Source organism: Gossypium arboreum, chromosome 13, assembly GCF_025698485.1.
Source record: "Gossypium arboreum isolate Shixiya-1 chromosome 13, ASM2569848v2, whole genome shotgun sequence".
NCBI classification, from domain to species: Eukaryota; Viridiplantae; Streptophyta; class Magnoliopsida; order Malvales; family Malvaceae; genus Gossypium; species Gossypium arboreum.
In genome coordinates, this window is record NC_069082.1 from 3,439,238 (window position 1) to 3,457,024 (window position 17,787).

Below are 17,787 nucleotides of genomic sequence, written 5' to 3' on the forward strand. Positions count from 1 at the left end.
AATTCGTCGCCTTAATTACAAGCAAATACATAATTTCAAAATATATTTGGACCTACAACAAAATAGTTTTGGAGAGAATGCACAAATAATTAGATTTAAATCAAAATTATGAAAAATGTGAGTGGAATATAGGGCATTAAGAGCCGAAAGCCTCAAACTTGTCCAACACGGGCCTTAGATATATAGAGGAACTAAAATATTGAAATTAAAAGTAAAAGACTAACTTTCAAAAATAAAAAAAAATATAGGGACTAAGAGCATAATTAGACCTCTAAAAGAACAGAAATCATAAAATTGATTTAATACTGTTTGTCTTCTTCGAATGAACACATGAGAAATGCAGGCAACGCAAAAGAGGCTTCTTCATCGTTTTGCATGCCAATCACAGCAAATCTAAATCAAAATCGGAAATTACTTTATAATATTAATATTCTAAACCATGGGATCTATTTTTTTGTAATTTAAAATATCTTTTCATTGTTGTTAATTATAAGGAAATAAAAAAGTTAAAAAAAGAAAGAAAGAAAAAAGTTTTCAAGATTCCGATCTGGTAAGTACATAATGGTGTTTTTGGACTCATCTCAATCAATACCCAATTTTTCTATTTTGTTTTCAAATTAATTATTAAACAATTATTCACTTTCCATTGCAGATGATAAAGACAATTTTCCCAATAAAAATTTTTTTTGGTTTAATTTTCATATATTTAAAAAATTAAATCTGCTTTTTTTTCTTTACGCAAAAAGCTGTAAACTTGAAAAGACTGCAGAGCTAATTATGTTTTTTCTCTTTGATGAGTTTTTTAATAAAATAAATAAATTTAATAATTATTTGATGAAAAAGTTAGTGAAGTGATAGTTTATTTTTTTTTTTTAATTTTTCACAGTGTGATTTAATAACTGCAAATCATATACGTGCAAGTGAGAGAGCAGTATAAGGAGAGCAGGTGGCAAAGCTTCCAAGGCCAAAATACAGTACCATCTATTTTCGTATTTGGCTTTTGGGTTTTTTTTTTTTTTGATTTTTTCTTTTGGTTCTTTTTTTCTCTCTGTTCCCCCCCTTATTTTCTGTTTGGCATTTCAGTTTTCCAAGAAAATAAAAAAAAAAGTCTCATCAACCCAACGACAAGTTCCATTTTATTTTGCTTATTTGATGCCACAGGTAATGGCAATTTGCTTTGTTATGGCGTTTTCTAAATCCAATGATTCTTGAGACTCTTTATCATCATCAGCTTTGTGATTTTGCCATATAATCTGCCTTCGCTTCCATAGGTAAAGTTAACCGTTTTTTTTTTTTTTGGTTTTTTATTCGATTTGGACATCTGGGTTTTAATTTCTTTTGATTTTTGTACCTTTTTTTTGTTTCTTTGTTTGTTTGTTTCCATCTTTTGTTTGTATATTTTTTTCATGGTATGAACTGTATGGTCCTATGGGAACTATGATATTTTTCTCTCTAAAGATATAATGGAAGGGACTGGTTTAATTATATTGATCCACAATCTGGGTTTTCTTTTTGTTTTCTTGTTTAACTTTCAGGGTACTTAATTTAGTGCTCATTGTTGTGGGGATCTGTGAAAATGAATGGAGCTGTGCTTGTAGCTCTTGCAGCAGCCATTGGTAATATGTTGCAAGGATGGGATAATGCCACCATTGCAGGTGATTTTTAACTTATGCAGTTCAACATTGAGACTCTTCAGTCTTTTGGACTAAAACGATCACTTTCATATGTGAAAGATCTATTAGAAAAGTTTTGAGTTGATCATATAATTGACTTGATGGAGGTTTTTTTTCTATCTTTAATGGTTAGCATGTAGATTTTTATTTTTATTTTTGTTCAGATTCATTAATTATATGTTTTCTTTGTGTCAACATGCTGCAGGTGCTGTTTTGTACATAAAGAAAGAGTTTAAATTGGAAAGTGCACCAACTATAGAAGGCCTGATTGTAGCCATGTCTCTTATCGGAGCCACCTGCATTACTACATGCTCAGGAGGCATATCGGATTGGCTAGGTCGTCGCCCCATGCTAATAATCTCGTCCGTCCTTTATTTTCTTAGTGGTCTTGTGATGGTATGGTCTCCTAATGTTTATATCTTACTTTTGGCAAGACTTTTGGATGGATTTGGGATCGGTTTGGCCGTAACTTTGGTCCCGGTTTACATATCCGAGACTGCACCACCAGAAATAAGGGGGTTGCTGAATACCCTTCCACAGTTTACTGGTTCCATTGGAATGTTTCTATCATATTGCATGGTTTTTGGAATGTCGTTGTCGGAATTACCGAGTTGGAGATTGATGCTTGGAGTTCTTTCTATTCCTTCCCTCGCATATTTTGGGTTAACTGTATTCTACTTGCCTGAATCACCAAGATGGCTAGTAAGTAAAGGGCGAATGAATGAGGCGAAAGCAGTTTTGCAAAGGCTACGTGGCAGGGAAGACGTTGCTGGTTAGTTTATCTACGGCGACCCTTTTAAAATCGCTTACCTCCATGCACATTGCTTTTGCTACCCCAAATTGTGTTTTTGTATATGCTCTTGTTCTTGTGTGCTTGTTGAATCTCACAAGATAGGTACTTTTCAATGGTTGTTAATTATTACTCTTTGCTCCCACTTAACAAAGAGGGAAATAGAAACCCTCTATGGTTAAATTGATTTATCTGACAATCAAACCAGTCAAATGTTTTGATTGTATGCATATCTTCTAATTTGGTCCTTGGTAATTGAGACGTACCATAACTTTAGTTTTAAAGTAGCAATCACTGCCAACCATTGGCTTTATATGATGAATAATGATGCATCATGTTGGTGATACTGATATTATTTAGATGACAGGTGAGATGGCTTTGTTAGTTGAGGGACTGGGTGTTGGAGGTGAAACATCAATAGAGGAGTACATAATTGGCCCAGCAAATGACGACATTGAAGACGAAGATATATCTGCTGATAAAGATAGAATCAAGTTATATGGACCTGAAGCAGGTCAGTCCTGGGTGGCCAGACCAGTCACTGGACATGGTAGCAGTATAGGCCTTGCGTCTCGGCATGGAAGTGTAGTTAGCCAGAGTGCTCAGCGTCTTGTGGATCCTCTTGTCACTCTCTTTGGAAGTATCCATGAGAAGGTCCCTGAACAAGGAAGCACACTTTTTCCACACTTTGGCAGCATGTTCAGCGTGGGAGGCAATCAAGCTCGACATGAAGAATGGGATGAAGAAGGTGGTGCTACCATGGAGGGAGAGGACTATGCAGCTGATGGCCCCGGTAATGAATCCGATGACAACTTGCATAGTCCTTTGATCTCAAGGCAGGCAACCAGCATGGATAAGGACATTGTTCCAAATGCCCATGGAAGCCTTTCAAGCCTTAGACATGGTAGTCTAATGCAATCAACTACGGGAGAACCAGTTGGTAGCATGGGGATTGGTGGTGGTTGGCAGCTGGCATGGAAATGGACTGAAAAGGAAACCCCGGATGGGAAAAAGGAAGGGGAATTTAAAAGAATCTATTTGCATCAAGAGACTGTACCTGAATCTAGGCGTGGGTCAGTAGTTTCTCTGCCTGGTGGTGATGTCCCTGCTGACACTGAGTATGTCCAAGCAGCCGCTTTGGTGAGTCAGTCGGCTCTTTATTCCTCAGAGCTTGTGAAGCAACATCCGGTTGGACCAGCTATGGTTCATCCAGCTGAAACGGCAAAGGGACCAAGTTGGACTGATATCTTTGAACCCGGAGTCAAGCATGCTTTATTTGTAGGGATTGGAATTCAAATACTTCAGCAGGTAATGTGAAGAGCCTGACAATATATATTCTTCTCCTTACCAGCTTATTTCGCACCTTAAATCTCATTTTCTGCATTACAACCTGCTTTGCTAGTTTTCTAGGAACATCATATCAGTTTATAGAAACATATATATTTCTAGCTTTGAAATCAAAATCTTGTTTAAATGTTAAGAAATAACATTCCTGGAATACAACACATTGCACTGCTAGAAACAGACCCCCCCCCCCTCTTCTTTTTCTTTTTTTCTTTTTTTGTATTTTTGCATTTGTAGCAGAATCTTGTGTAACCTTATACACAGCATTCTTTGAAACGGGATGCGCTGCCGTCATTTGGGTATAGTACTGTTGTAAAAATTATCCTCCACCTTTGCATTACTTGCTTATTGAGGATCCTTTGTTTTCTCTACTTCTAAAATGCAGTTCTCTGGTATAAATGGCGTTCTATACTACACTCCCCAAATTCTTGAGCAGGCAGGAGTCGGGGTTCTTCTTTCTAACTTGGGCCTCAGTTCATCTTCTGCATCGCTGCTTATCAGTGGCATTACAACCTTGTTGATGCTTCCAAGTATAGCTGTCGCCATGCGGCTTATGGATATAGCCGGTAGAAGGTAAAGTTTCTTCCTTTCTCGGGTTCCTTGGAATGATAACAAGTCTCACTCGAGAGCATAAAATCTGTTCCGTTGAGGAATTCATTTAATTTTGGTTGAGTTGAAATAGCTTAACACTCAAATGTTCCCATATTAGGATAGAAGTTATTAGTTTTGTATTGCTATTTCATGATTTCATTAGACGATGCCATGCCTACGATTTGAGTGTCACAGTTGAATCGAGTTTGGTTGGATGCCTGCAACCTAACCTTGATCTGCTCTCATCGTTAAATCATTGTCGGTGTCTTCCCTTTGTTGCAGGAGTTTGCTACTCAACACACTTCCTGTCCTGATAATATCTCTCGTCGTCTTAGTCGTCGCTAGTGTTGTGAAAATGGGGAGTGTTGTGCACGCATCAATCTCAACTGTTAGTGTTGTGCTCTACTTCTGTTTCTTTGTGATGGGATTCGGGCCAATTCCCAATATACTGTGTGCCGAGATCTTCCCGACACGGGTTCGTGGCATCTGCATTGCTATATGCGCCCTTACTTTTTGGATTTGCGACATCATTGTCACGTATTCGCTCCCGTTGCTGCTGAAATCAGTTGGCCTTGCTGGCGTCTTTGGCATGTATGCAGTTGTATGCGTTATATCATGGGTGTTTGTCTTCTTAAAAGTTCCAGAAACCAAAGGCATGCCTCTTGAAGTCATTACGGAATTCTTTGCAGTTGGTGCAAAGCAGATTGCAGCTACCAAGGACAACTGAGTTCGGTTTATTTCTTTGATTTTCATGGATATTGAAAGTTTTGATTTTTGTTCAAAATTTCTCCTCCTCATTCAAATAGGCAGAGTTTGATTTATGTAGAACAAGAAAAAGAAAACATAATGTGTTTCTCTATTGTTTGTTGCAATTCAAAGAGAATCCTATCTTTACGTATATGCTACATTACTTTCATATATGTTACATTCTATGTTCAATGTTACTCCGATACACATCTAAGTCCAAGTAACATACAGATGATTGAATCTGCTAAGTGCTAAAACCATAGAAGGCTAACCGGTAGAGCAGAGGAAAGGAGGGAAAAGCTGATTCTTTAGAACTGGAAGATGAAGTGAAACCTTAAAATCTATACATCCGAGTGCATACTGTCTCGTTTTCTTTTTGAGCTGCTTTTGGAGTTCTCAACCTTTCCATCAATGAATGAGAGACATGTACGAAGACGTGCAGAGAAGGAATTGTTACGATTTGTAGAATCCAGTTCCTCAGGACTGCGTCGGCTGTACTGGCGAAACATCAACAAAGAGTATACAAGGAGAGCTAGAATACATGCGATTCCGCATATAAGAAATAGTCCCCAGAAGCTTTGTAAGTCAAGCTGCTCTGCTTCATCCTCAGATTTCTCAGAACTACATGCACTTCTTGACAGCCATTTGTCGTGAATCTTCTGAAGCTCGCCGTTCTCGGATAGAGCAAGAATGGCAGTGGACATGTCAATGGCTAACGGAGAGTCTCGAGGAAATGCCTAAGAAAAACCATTTGCTGGAGATCATTTTTCCGCTTGTAATAGAATGGAGATATGGCGTTGCAGATCAAGACACTATAACCATTTGAATTCTGCATATTTTTATAGCTCAAGGAAGACTCTAGCTGAATATCATTCAACACGCAAGTTGAAGAAACTTTTTATATAATGATGAATGTTGGCAACTTAAATTGACTCGATTTACCGAAATGTGCACAGTAGAAAAAAGTTTAAAGGAATTAGCATATGATAACTCACAAAGCCCCATGCACGTTTGGAGAACTCCTGGCCTCTAATCGAGAATTCACATCGGTCTGAGAGGAAGAGATCCACGTATGGTCGCTCATCGACTACTGCAGCTACTTGTCTCTTCTCAAGGGCATGGGCATAGTCTTCTGGTGAGCCAAGTTGAACAAGTCTAGATTTCGGAATACCCAGTTCCTCAGCTAGATACCTTTCGGCAAAAGACCCGATTTGGAAGCCTATTGGTTCACTGCTACTAATCAAAGTATCAATTCCTTTGATAGGTGACGATAACTGTTGCACTGTGAGGATCGATGTCAGGCTCGCAGTGTAGCTTGAATTGATTATCAGAACTACAAAAAGCCAGATAATCAGTACAAGCCGTCCAAGTGTGCTCACTGTGTTTTCTCCTGAAAATTTCGAAAACCCCAGAGTTGGTATAATGCTATAATAGACGCCAGTGATTCTAAGTTCTAAATTTTCTGTAGGAACAAGTGAATTATTGAAATAATAAAATGAAAAGAACCTACTATGTGAAAAAAACATCGTAGAGAAACTGAACCTGCAAGGAGAAAAAATGGAGCACAAAAAGTAAAGAGTTAGAAAGACAATGAACAAGTTACGTGTGTAATCGAATGAGATGCAAAGATAGATTGTATATATGCTGCATGTTCTATAGTGAAAAGAATGGTATGCTTCTTGTAGAAATGACAATGGTGATTGACCGTATATAGATCCATAAGTACTAAATGGTTACTGCCCAAATAATGCTGGATTTTTTCTAATATTCAGAACCCTTCATCATAAACCTGATCCAATCATCTGTCGTTAGATTTCAGGATTTATATTCAGCAGATGTTAAAGTTAGTGCATTTACGGATGCTATAAGCTAATGCATAAATACATATATGAACTTCATATATTTATGTACTAACGTTAAAATTGTGACAAATTGCTGCCTCGGAGAGCCCCGGAATTCATCATTTATTCTGTGCTCAAGGACCCACACAACCGATCCAACAATGAGGAAAAATACTGCTGTGACAGCCCACATTAATGGAGTAAATGGCCGTGAGAAGGACCAAGGGTTCGAACTTATCTTTTTTACTGGAGCTACCACCACCAGCCCTGATTCTATATATGGCTGAGTGAAATCTACTATTCTCGTCCGGTCTGTCACAATGGCAATATCACCTACTGCGCCATCAAAGACCTACAGAAACACTGTATAAGAATTCATAGGAAAAATAACTATTTATCATTTTTATTATTTAAGAAACCAGTTGCACTTTCCATGTGTTGTATACTCACACCGGCTGCGATTTTACTGACAAGCTCATAATAGCTAGGGTTCTCATGGCCATTTCCGAATGGAATGAACCTGTACGGAACAGCATATGGCATCAACTTAATTGCAGCAAGAAATACATCTATGCAATATCCTTGCACCTTATTTGTGCCATTGACTACTGAGACAAAGTCTCGGTAACTAACTCGATTTGGAACTACGATTCTTAATTCTCTTCCATTGTTTGGGAAAACCCAACCTCGAGGCTTTATTGTTTCTCCTCCAGGCCATACCACACTGTCCAGGTGTTGGTTTGAGCTAGAACGATTAGGCTTTTTTCCATAAAGTGTCTCTGGTGGCACAATGGAAAGACCAGAGTGGTTAGACCAGTATCCAACCTGTCGATACCCAGTTTCAACCGTATTAATAATGTCATACGAAGGATTTATGAGGAACCTGTCTTGATTAAACTGAACAGGGCCTGTCAAACCGGTCATCTTTGTCTCTATTACGTTCTTAAGCAACTGCTTCCCTCCATCAAATATACTTAATGCAGAAAGATTTAGATCCATCCCAGTAAGACTGATTAATCGTTCATCATTGGAAAACGAAATGGTGCTACCCTGATCAAATAACAACTTTACTGCACGAGCAATCATCCAGACAGTATCATAGGCAAAAAGACCATAAGGATTTAACCCAATAGAACCATTACTCAGCTGGTTCCAACGTGAAATAAAGTCCCTTTTCCTTTTTGAATCAGGTGTATGAGGGCGAAGCGTAAGTACTCCTCGGATCGAGTTTGCAGTCTCAGGTTTAAGTGGGGAAGTTGAATCTAAAACAGTGGATAGCCAAGTAGAAGCTATCCAAACATATCCCTTCTCCATCATTCCAAGGCTCTTGGCCACTTCAAAGACCAAGAGACCTGTTTTCGAGAAAGTGTTAAGAACAATAACCCGAGATTCCATCATTTGAATCTTAGCTAATTCTTTCAGAACATCACTTCTTTTCGCCATCGGGTCCGGTGGAAGTGTGGCTTTATAAGATATCCTGCAACGCCTCTCAGCAAGCTTATCATCTAACATAATTATACCATTTCGGTTCTGATCATCATCACTAAAAACAACAATCACTTCAGCCCAACCAAAGTAACTAACCATCTCAGCAATGGCAATCATCTGGAATTTGTCATTAGGTGCTGTTTGAACAAAGAACGGGTACTGCAGAGGTGACAGGCCGGGATCCAGGGCTGTGAATGACAATAATGGAACATGGAGCTCATTTGCAAGATGTGATAGAACATGTGCCATCACAGAACTTTGTGGACCAATTATCGCTACAGTGTCAGTCTCCATAAACTGCAATGCTAATGAATACAAAAAGAAATTGAAATCATTATCATTTCACCATGAAAACACTCCTCGAAAATGAGGCATAAGCATATAATCTGAACATCTGTATCGTTTCATCAGAAGCAGTAATATTTGTTTGGACTAATTCATTGTAAACATAGAGAACTAGAGATGGATATGAATGAAATTTAACTGAACTTTTACGGAGCTACGTGTTTGAAACAAGAGGAGACTAAATGCTATCAATAATGGGACATGAAGTCCATTTGCCAGAGGTGATAAAACATGTGCCATCATAGCAGTCTCCATAAACTGCCTACCAAAAGAAATTCACCATGAAAACACTCCTAAAAGATGAGGTACAAGCATGGCATGTGAATATCTGTAGTGTTCCGTCAGAAAGTAGTAATATTTATCCTAATTCATTGTAAACATAGAGGTCAACACGGGATACGAACGAAATTAACCGAACATATACGGAACTAAAGAGTTGGAAATAAAAGGAGAGTGGAAAGAGTATACCTCCAATAAAGCTAAGAAATGAACTGTAGTTTGAATCATGGAGGGCAACAGACAATTTCCTCCCACCAAGGATACCTGGATCAGAGTTTATATCATCCTCAGCTGCCTTCATTGCAACCTTTGCAACTTTCCCATTAATGGTGTCGAATGAGAAAATAGCTCCAACATTCACAACATTAGGCCCCAAAGCAGCCTCCTCTGAAAACACTTGAACAAAGAGAGTGAAAATTGAAAGCAACAAAACCAGGTTGGTCATGGTCATAAGCAATGACATTCCTGATCAATGACCATAAATATATATCATCAAACAGATAATGAGCAAATACCCTAAACCCAAAATTAACCAAAATTTTTATATCCACAGACAAGTAAAGAGAATCATTTAGTTCCAAGGCAAGTAGCAACACTAACAAGACCTAAAGGCAAAGACCAAAGAGAACAAAAAGCAATTTAAAGATTTCAATTTAGTAAAGTAAAATCTCATAAGAGAATATAAGACAAACCCATTTCAAATTCTGACATGGAGAACCCAAAGAACAATATTTAAAACCAAGAGCATAAAGCTTTATTGTTTTAATATATATATATATATATATTTGAAGAAGGTACAAAGCAAAGAAAGCACCCATAGACCCCCAAAATGGACGGGAAAAAAAAAAGCAAAGCAAAAGCAAAAGCTCACAACAAGCTCAAAGCAAAAACAATCTTTCGTAAGAAGAGCTCAATAAGGATATTTCAATGGATGTAATAACTAAAGCAGCCAATGGAACAGAGAAAGAGAAATGGCCACTAAAAATAAAAATAACTTCTTTTTCATTATTTTGTTATTACAGCTTTCAGTTCACGGTCTCCTATTGGTTTCAGACATTGAGGTGCTTTTCGTTTTCATCCTCGTTTTTAGACAGGAAAACATACATTGAAAACATGTTAAAATTGGCAAAATAAGGATTATAGGCACACCTGATAATGTGTCGACCAACAGGTTAGGCTCAAACATTGACTCGAAATAAAAAAAATTTAAATAAAAATATAGGTCTGAAAAATAGGTTTAAACAAAAAAAATAAAGTCCAAGGCATTTTTAGCTTGGGTAAGCCAGATCTTAGCTTAGCCGAATTCACTAAAGGATAAAAAAATTTGATTTTTTTAATATTATTTTCTTATTGTTTTCTCCTATTTTGCTACTATTTTTACTATTATCATGTTGCTACTATTTTGTTATTATTATTTAGATATTGTATAAAACTTATTTTATTGTTAATTTTGTTATTATTTTAAAGATATTTGTTAATTTTGTTATTATTTTAGAGATATTTACTTATTAAGTTGTATTTATCTTAGTGTTATTTAAGTGTATATATTTTTTAAAATTTAATTTCAATTTGTTGAGAAATATTTATTTTGATGGTTTTAGTATTTTTATGTATTATATATATTTTAAAATTGTATAAAAATAATATAAAAATTAATATGGCGAGGCAAGGTCGGGCCCGGGTTTTAGCATTTTTATCCGGGTCAGGCTTAGAAAAAATTTTAGGCCCATTTTTCGTGCTTGGCCGGGCCTGAGCCTAGCAAACGGGCTTGAATTTTTAGTTGAGCCCATCCGGAACCCGGCTCGGCCCATGCACACCTCTAATTATACGTGGTTTTTTTTAATTAATTTGGTCTTTAGGTCAGTTTTAAAATTAATAAGAGAAATAAGTCAATTTTAGCACAAATGGTAGAAAAGTGCATCTAGCATTTTTTCTCTCCTGGGTTAGGGTCTTTTTTAAGGTTATGGTTTTTATTTTATTAAGGTTAAGATTTAGGGTTTAGGATATTTTAAAAGTGTTTAAGGTTTTCGACTAAAACGACGGAAGTTCTTAGGTAGTTTTAAGGGGTCGGGGATGTGATAACGTGCCTCAGCACACATATATTTCATATGTAATGGTAGGATATGACCATCACCTTAGAAACTCATCGTAGGGAAATCTAGTTTCGAGTAATAATGTTTGATACGATTAGGGGTAAAAGTCTACATAAAGGTCTCAGTCGATGGTTGTGATGCGGTTACAGGTTCGAGTATAACTGGGGCTAGGTGAAGACTGTTACACGGTCAGGATTTCAAGCTTTTTGGATACCCGCAAACAATGCCCTATATATACCATACATAAGTTGATGCCATAATCATACGGAAAAACTATAGGAACTTCCGGTGTAATCAATGTAATTTTTTTCTTAGGAAGAGAGCGGATGTTTCAGCACAGTAAAGGTCAAACTTAGGTCGTCGCTACAGCGGTTGTAGTTATTAATGGGTTGTGTAATAACGTCAACCATCGTCGTCCCAAAAGGAGCATCACCTTTACTGCACTGCAACAGCTGCTCCTCGCCTAAGAGTCTTCTTGCGTCTATGACGATGCTAGTCTTTGAATAAGAAGGAAGGTTAAAGGTACTGGTTGCCTAGAAATGGAGAAAAAAATTACACTGATTATAGCGGGATGCCCCAAAGTTTTTTCATATGAATATGCCATCAAACTTTTGTATTCTATTTATAGGGCATCAGTTTTGAATATTCGAAAAGATTGAGTTGTGGTTGTATAATGACCGTCAATTGGCTTTCTCGTTATACCCCGAACCATTACCGCATAATGATCATCGATTGAGGCCTCCATGTCGACTTCTACCCTTAACTATAGAAAGTAAAATCACCCCATAACCAACTTCCCTAAGATAGGCTTTGGAGGCAATGATCTCATCTCGACATGATATATGAAATGTGTATGGCTCAAAGCGATAGCGCATCACCAACGCTCAAAAATACCTAGAACATAAGCCAAATATTTAGCGATCGAAATTTTTAAGATCGGGAAATGGTTTATAGTGGAGAAATAGAAATGATTGGAGAGAAATTATATGACTAAAAGATGATAAAACTTGGTATGTGAGTGTCATTTTATAGCCGAAGGGAAGGGTCTATTTGCAAAGGAAAACCTTGAAAGCGTGCTGGAACATATTCTAAATGTGTTGAAGTGTTTAAAGCGTTCAAATTATTCGAAGCGTCAGGCTTTCCTGCCAGGGGGAATAGTAAATTTGTTGGAGAAAGCCCCCCAGTTAGACGAGCTTTCTTTAACAAATTTGATCTTCTGAGGGTAAAAGTACATTTTCAAATACCTGTCGTGCATGCTATGCAACGCCGAATCTCGATGAAATTATATTGAGTTCTGAACACATGATGAAAATTATTTGCATCATACACTATGCAACAAATGTGTGCATTCATAAATAAAATTCACAGCATGTATTCTTTTTCTCTCTACATAATTCTCTTATAAATGGGGCGTATTTTTTATAACATAGATACGCATCAAGTTAACATCAAATAAAATAACCTTCTATCACGGTGAGAGTTGTGCGCACTCTTTCAAACAACTCTGTACTTATTTTTTTTGAGTTTATTCATCCAAATCGTGACTGATATTGAAATGAGCTGACGAGTGAAATCTGTTATATACTACAACAGTCAAATCTGTAATACAAATTTCAAGGTAGTGTTTGTAAGAGCGAAGTCTGTGGAATTTGCATTCAATAGTACCATTCGAATGTGTGAGCTACAAACCAGAATCAGGAGAAAAGTTAAGGGATTGACCCGAGGAAGAATTACGAGGTTGCAATGCAAATTTCTTGCATCTATTGGCCCCTATAAGTATAAGTTATTCGATGTGATTAGTGAGGCGCATCTCAAGACAGTCCTATCATCGCACATATAAAGCGGAAATATTGTTATTGAGTTATATGTAAAGTTTGTCGATGCTAATAGATCTGGCTCATTTTTTACCATCATTGCGGTGAATATTGGTACTGGAGTTAATACGAGTAGCTCGGTCCAATTCAAAGGTCATAATAAATATGGGCTTAGTTTCCCTTAAGGCCCAATCATAGATTCAAATCTAAATAGCTAAAGTCAAAACTTAACTTATTCATTCAGGACTTTATCACAAAAAAATTCTGAGAAAAAGAGTTGAAGTTTCAAGACGATGGATTTTGGAGCGAGGATGAATTAGAAGGGATTAATTTTGTTTGTAGGCTTAAACTCTCAATCTATGATGACAAACCATGTGGAAAATGTTAACAAGCTTAGGTGTTTCACTTCAAGGACCCTAATCAATCCCACAAACTTGATTTTTATTATATTTGAGCTCAAGATTGTATTTATCAGCTCTTATTATTATTATTTTATTCCAAATTTTTTATAGTCATTAAGTATTTTAAGTTATTTAGGAGTTTTATGTTAACAAGAAAGATTAGTTTAAAACTACTTCTTGTTTAGATTAAATTAGATTTTTAGTATGCTTAAGAGTTTTATTTAGATTTATTTAGCTAGCTTATATATAGTGTAACACCCCCTAACCCTTATCCGTCGCAAGAACAAGGTTACGGAGTATTACTGGACATTACAGATCAAATATGAGCAATTTATAATTATTCACACGTAAACATCATAAATCAATCAAACCAATTTCTAATTCATACCAAATTTAGCTCAAATCTTTAAACTATTGCATACTCACATATTCATTAACTTAATCATACCATTTGATACCTCAATATGTCATATATATATTGTATATAAAGTGTCTAATAACATCTTATAACATTATTTACAACCATTTCTCAAAATGACATACATATAACAACTTAGGTACATGCCATTACAAAAGGAAATGTACTTCACCATAATGAGTTCGGGATCAGCTTTGGATGCTGATTTGACAATTTGACTTCAACCTAACCTGCGCACGGAAACAAAACGAATGCTGAGGATAAACTCAGTGGTATTTCTATAATCCGAATACTTATTAAGCAAGAATTTCTAATATTTATATATCTAAACACACATAACAAAAATCATTCAAACAAATAATCAATTTCATAAACATATCATTCATAACACTTTCAATTGTTATCTTTTATTATTTCAATCTCATAATTTTTATTCAAATAACTTTTCTCAATAGGATACACATATCATTTCACTATATCAATATCCATTTCATGAATCCATTGGTTCTTACATTTCAATTTCATAACTCAATTCAATATCCCAATCCAATTAATGTTCAAAATCATCCAATATCATTCATATTGCCAAATCATTTATTTATCCCTATTAACAGGACTCGGACTTTGGCGGATACACAGATCCAACCAAAACACACCAGTATGGCATCTAGTGCCTCATCGGATAATTCAAAGTATTAGATTGACACCCAATGCCTCATCGGATTCAAAGTACCTCATCGAATTTATCCGAAGTTACAATTTGACACCTAGTGTCTCATTGACTCGTGGTCGAAGTATCCCTGAACACTTCCAATCCTATGGCATGCCAACTATATCCGACTCAGCCTGATACAATTAATAGGATATTCAAATCACTTTTCAATTTCTCAATTCAATTTCAATCAAAATTCATACCAATCACAAATTCTCATAATTTCAATTCAACTATTCACATATGCTCATAAAATTCAATTCCATTTAATTTTCAATATTACGATATCAATTACTTACCTCAATCTACTTACCATACATATTAAGTAATAAATTCAACAATTAATTATTAAATTCGGATTATAGAAATACAAACTGTAATTCTCGAGCTACTCCCCATTAATCTTGTCTTTTCATTTCTTAGCCGATGTCTCCTGCTCAACATTAGCTACGAAATTAAAACAATTAAAAATCATCAATACAACACAATTTCACATTGAATATTTAAATTTATACTCAACTTTTGCATAAATTCTAGTTTAATTCTTAAATCAAAACTAACTTTATTTTTTCACAATTTATTCTTTATTTTCATTCAATTAACACTTAAAACTAAATTTAACTCTCCAATTTCACCATAAATCCCTAATTTTAAAATTCTCTCAATCTAGTCCCTATTACTTCAAAACCTATAATTTATTTCACAATTTAATCCCTTTCCACTTCTAACTTAAAATTCTATCAATTTAAACCCTAATGCTTCAAATTGTTCAACATGAACAACATCTATAAATTCACCAACTTTCAAAATTTCAACATAAATCAATTATTATTTATCACTAGGATTCCAAAAACTCAAAAATTACAAAAAAAAAATGAGCTAAATTGACTTACCAAATTAAATTTGAAACCTTAAAAACCCTAATTTTCCTTCTTTCTTTTTCTTTCCCTTTTTCCCCTATTTCGTTTGCTATTCTGTTTCTTTTTCATTCTTCTTATTTTATTTATTTATTTATTTATTTCATGTTTTATTTCTTTTATTTTATGTTATTATATTATTATATTATATTATATTATAATTATTGTTATTACTTAAATAATTAGTAAATATATATATGTATTACAAATGTATGTATATATTTATTACACATATTTTTTACAATTGCCATACACTTGTATTTACTTTTTACTATACAAGTGTTTCATATGGTTTATTTACTAATTTAGTCCCTTCACTTTTCACTCAATCTATAATTAAACTTTCACCATTTATTCAATTTAATCCTTATAATTAATTAACCTTAATTCAAACTAATTCACCTAGCCAAAACCTAATTAGCCATACAACTAACTCTGTATATATTTTTAATAAATATTTACGAATTTGTTTTACGAAAACAAAGACCTGAAAATGTACTTTTCTAATACCCATGAATTTTGGATCGTTACATATAGGCCTTTGCATTATATACAAATCATTCAATTCATTATTATTTAATTTCTCTTTTGAGTTAACAAGTTCTCTTTGAGTTTTTCTTTTTAAGAATTTCTCTTGAGTTTCTTTTAAAAGAGTTTTGACAATCTTTTCAAATTGTGGGAATCATCTTCAAAATTTTTCTTACCAAGTTTTCTATCTTGGAGGGAAAATTAGAGTTGCTTGAAGGGGGTTTTGGATTTTTTATGCTTCTAAGGCTTCTTAGGACTTCTACATATCACGTTCTATATTTTCCACTTATATTCTTTATTTCCTTCTTTATTGTTCTAATATTTGATTTATTAATCTATTTTATTTATCTTAGTTATTTATTTTAATTGTTTTATCTGATTTGGAATCTATCGTGTTTCAGGTTGTGCCAAAATTCAAGTTTCTTTCCGAATGTCTAGAGCCCTAAGTCAAATCTGTAACTTGAACAAACTTTACGATCTGCTTCCGCATTCATCTTTCTCATTCCTTACCAGAAGTTAAAGCAAAAAGTCCTACTACACAGTTGAGTGGTGGTTTTTTTGGCCTCTTTCAAAGTGACTTCTACGATATTCTCGAAACATCTATTGGCAGACACTCATCGGTCTTCGACATCAATCTAAACTTCAGGGTTCAGTTCCAGTCAGGGTATTAGCATAACCCAAATCTAGACACTCGAGTTCAACATTTAATCAGTGCATTCAATTTCAACTTCGGCACTGGGTCAATGTTATGGGACAAAAGTAATCATATGAAAGGATCATCAGCGTATATCGGTCATCAACCTATTGAATATTCTGGCAGGCACATGGGTTACAAGAGAATCGATGACCTACTCCTTTTGACAGGGGCCAACGAGGGTACATCCAACACCGTGCTTGAAGGTGACAATAAAGGTGAGGACTAGAAAAGGGATGTAAGTAAGGAAGAAGGGGGTGCGAGTGCAAACGAGAGGGATGAGTCAGAACCGGAGCCAATTCAGTAACACGGTCTGGATAGTTTAGAAGTGATACTATTTTCAACTGGACCCAAGTACAACTGAGTCAAAACCTTTATAAATCTGACGATGATGCCTTGGACAATACTACGGATCAAGAAGCGTGATTCAAGGTGTATGAACCTCTGTCCCATATGACGAACATCAACCTATCACCGATGGTGGATTAAAGTTTTCACAACTTCCGCACAAGACACCTAATCATGTAAGCATATATCGTGATGTACGAGTATTGGAAGTTAGAATGGAATACCCGAACAAAGATGCTTTTCTTGTTGTACTGAAGCAATACATCATCAAGAACAGCGTGAACTACTACGTTACGAAGTCTCACTTTAAGAAATTTGAAGAACAGAGTGCCATGAAGGACGAGAGGCATAAGCGAAAAATCATGACGTCTTACCAGAAAAAAATCAAGCTGTAGACAATAAAGAAGAATCCCAGTCGTCATACGTGTGTTGTGAATGGTGCAAGTCAAAACCATCCGAGGCTAAACTCGAACAAGATTGCTGACATTATTCTACTGATGGTGAAAGCCAGTCCTTGTATTGAAATACCAATGCTGATTGCGGACATACATAGCCAGTAACAATACACTCCAACGTACTACAAAGTGTAGGTTGCAAAACAGAAGGCTAAAGAGAAGTTGCATCACAGGTGGAAGAGTTCATATAATTATCTATTGCAATAGTGTCAGGTATTGGATCGGTACATGTCAGATTCCGTAATCAATCTCAAAATGTGCCTAGGGTCTTGCAGTGACAAGTTGGTCCCTGGGAAAAGAATATTCCAC

At 35.6% G+C, this 17,787-nt stretch overlaps 2 protein-coding genes across 8 annotated transcripts; one reads left to right on the forward strand and one right to left on the reverse strand.

Annotated features, from left to right (window-relative positions):
• Positions 1-308: 308 nt before the first annotated feature.
• LOC108462830 (monosaccharide-sensing protein 2-like) lies at positions 309-5,318 on the forward strand. 3 transcript variants are annotated; one of them, XM_053023736.1, is made up of 8 exons: positions 309-550; positions 887-974; positions 1,162-1,271; positions 1,536-1,655; positions 1,879-2,445; positions 2,831-3,771; positions 4,193-4,380; positions 4,681-5,318. In XM_053023736.1, the coding sequence occupies exons 4-8, from the start codon at positions 1,577-1,579 to the stop codon at positions 5,123-5,125; spliced, it is 2,220 nt and encodes a 739-aa protein (XP_052879696.1). In that variant the 5' UTR covers positions 309-550; positions 887-974; positions 1,162-1,271; positions 1,536-1,576; the 3' UTR covers positions 5,126-5,318. The 3 variants fall into 3 exon arrangements, with proteins under 3 accessions (XP_052879696.1, XP_017618220.1, XP_052879695.1); XM_017762731.2 differs by lacking the exon at positions 1,162-1,271 and having other exon boundaries at positions 887-1,161; XM_053023735.1 differs by lacking the exon at positions 309-550 and having other exon boundaries at positions 588-974.
• LOC108462829 (glutamate receptor 3.2) lies at positions 5,126-10,284 on the reverse strand. 5 transcript variants are annotated; one of them, XM_053023733.1, is made up of 7 exons: positions 10,248-10,284; positions 9,288-9,485; positions 7,437-8,779; positions 7,061-7,338; positions 6,656-6,687; positions 6,141-6,535; positions 5,126-5,882 (listed from the first exon to the last, which is right to left on the reverse strand). In XM_053023733.1, exons 1-7 carry the CDS (start codon positions 10,282-10,284, stop codon positions 5,487-5,489), a joined length of 2,679 nt encoding a protein of 892 aa, XP_052879693.1. In that variant the 3' UTR covers positions 5,126-5,486. The 5 variants fall into 5 exon arrangements, with proteins under 5 accessions (XP_052879693.1, XP_052879691.1, XP_052879694.1 ...); XM_053023731.1 differs by lacking the exon at positions 10,248-10,284 and adding an exon at positions 10,119-10,211 and having other exon boundaries at positions 9,288-9,563; XM_053023734.1 differs by lacking the exon at positions 10,248-10,284 and adding an exon at positions 9,791-10,199.
• Between the last annotated feature and the right edge of the window lie 7,503 nt (positions 10,285-17,787).

Excerpts from the sequence above, each read along its gene's own strand:
- LOC108462830 (XM_017762731.2), top strand. The coding sequence starts at position 1,577 with ATGAATGGAGCTGTGCTTGTAGCTCTTGCAGCAGCCATTGGTAATATG. Across the intron at positions 1,656-1,878 it reads GGATAATGCCACCATTGCAG|GTGCTGTTTTGTACATAAAG; the intron begins GTGATTTTTAAC and ends AACATGCTGCAG. Across the intron at positions 4,381-4,680 it reads ATGGATATAGCCGGTAGAAG|GAGTTTGCTACTCAACACAC; the intron begins GTAAAGTTTCTT and ends CCTTTGTTGCAG.
- LOC108462829 (XM_053023730.1), bottom strand. Across the intron at positions 7,339-7,436 it reads TCAGTAAAATCGCAGCCGGT|GTCTTTGATGGCGCAGTAGG; the intron begins GTGAGTATACAA and ends GTGTTTCTGTAG. Across the intron at positions 6,536-6,655 it reads TACGATGTTTTTTTCACATA|GAGAAAACACAGTGAGCACA; the intron begins GTAGGTTCTTTT and ends CGAAATTTTCAG.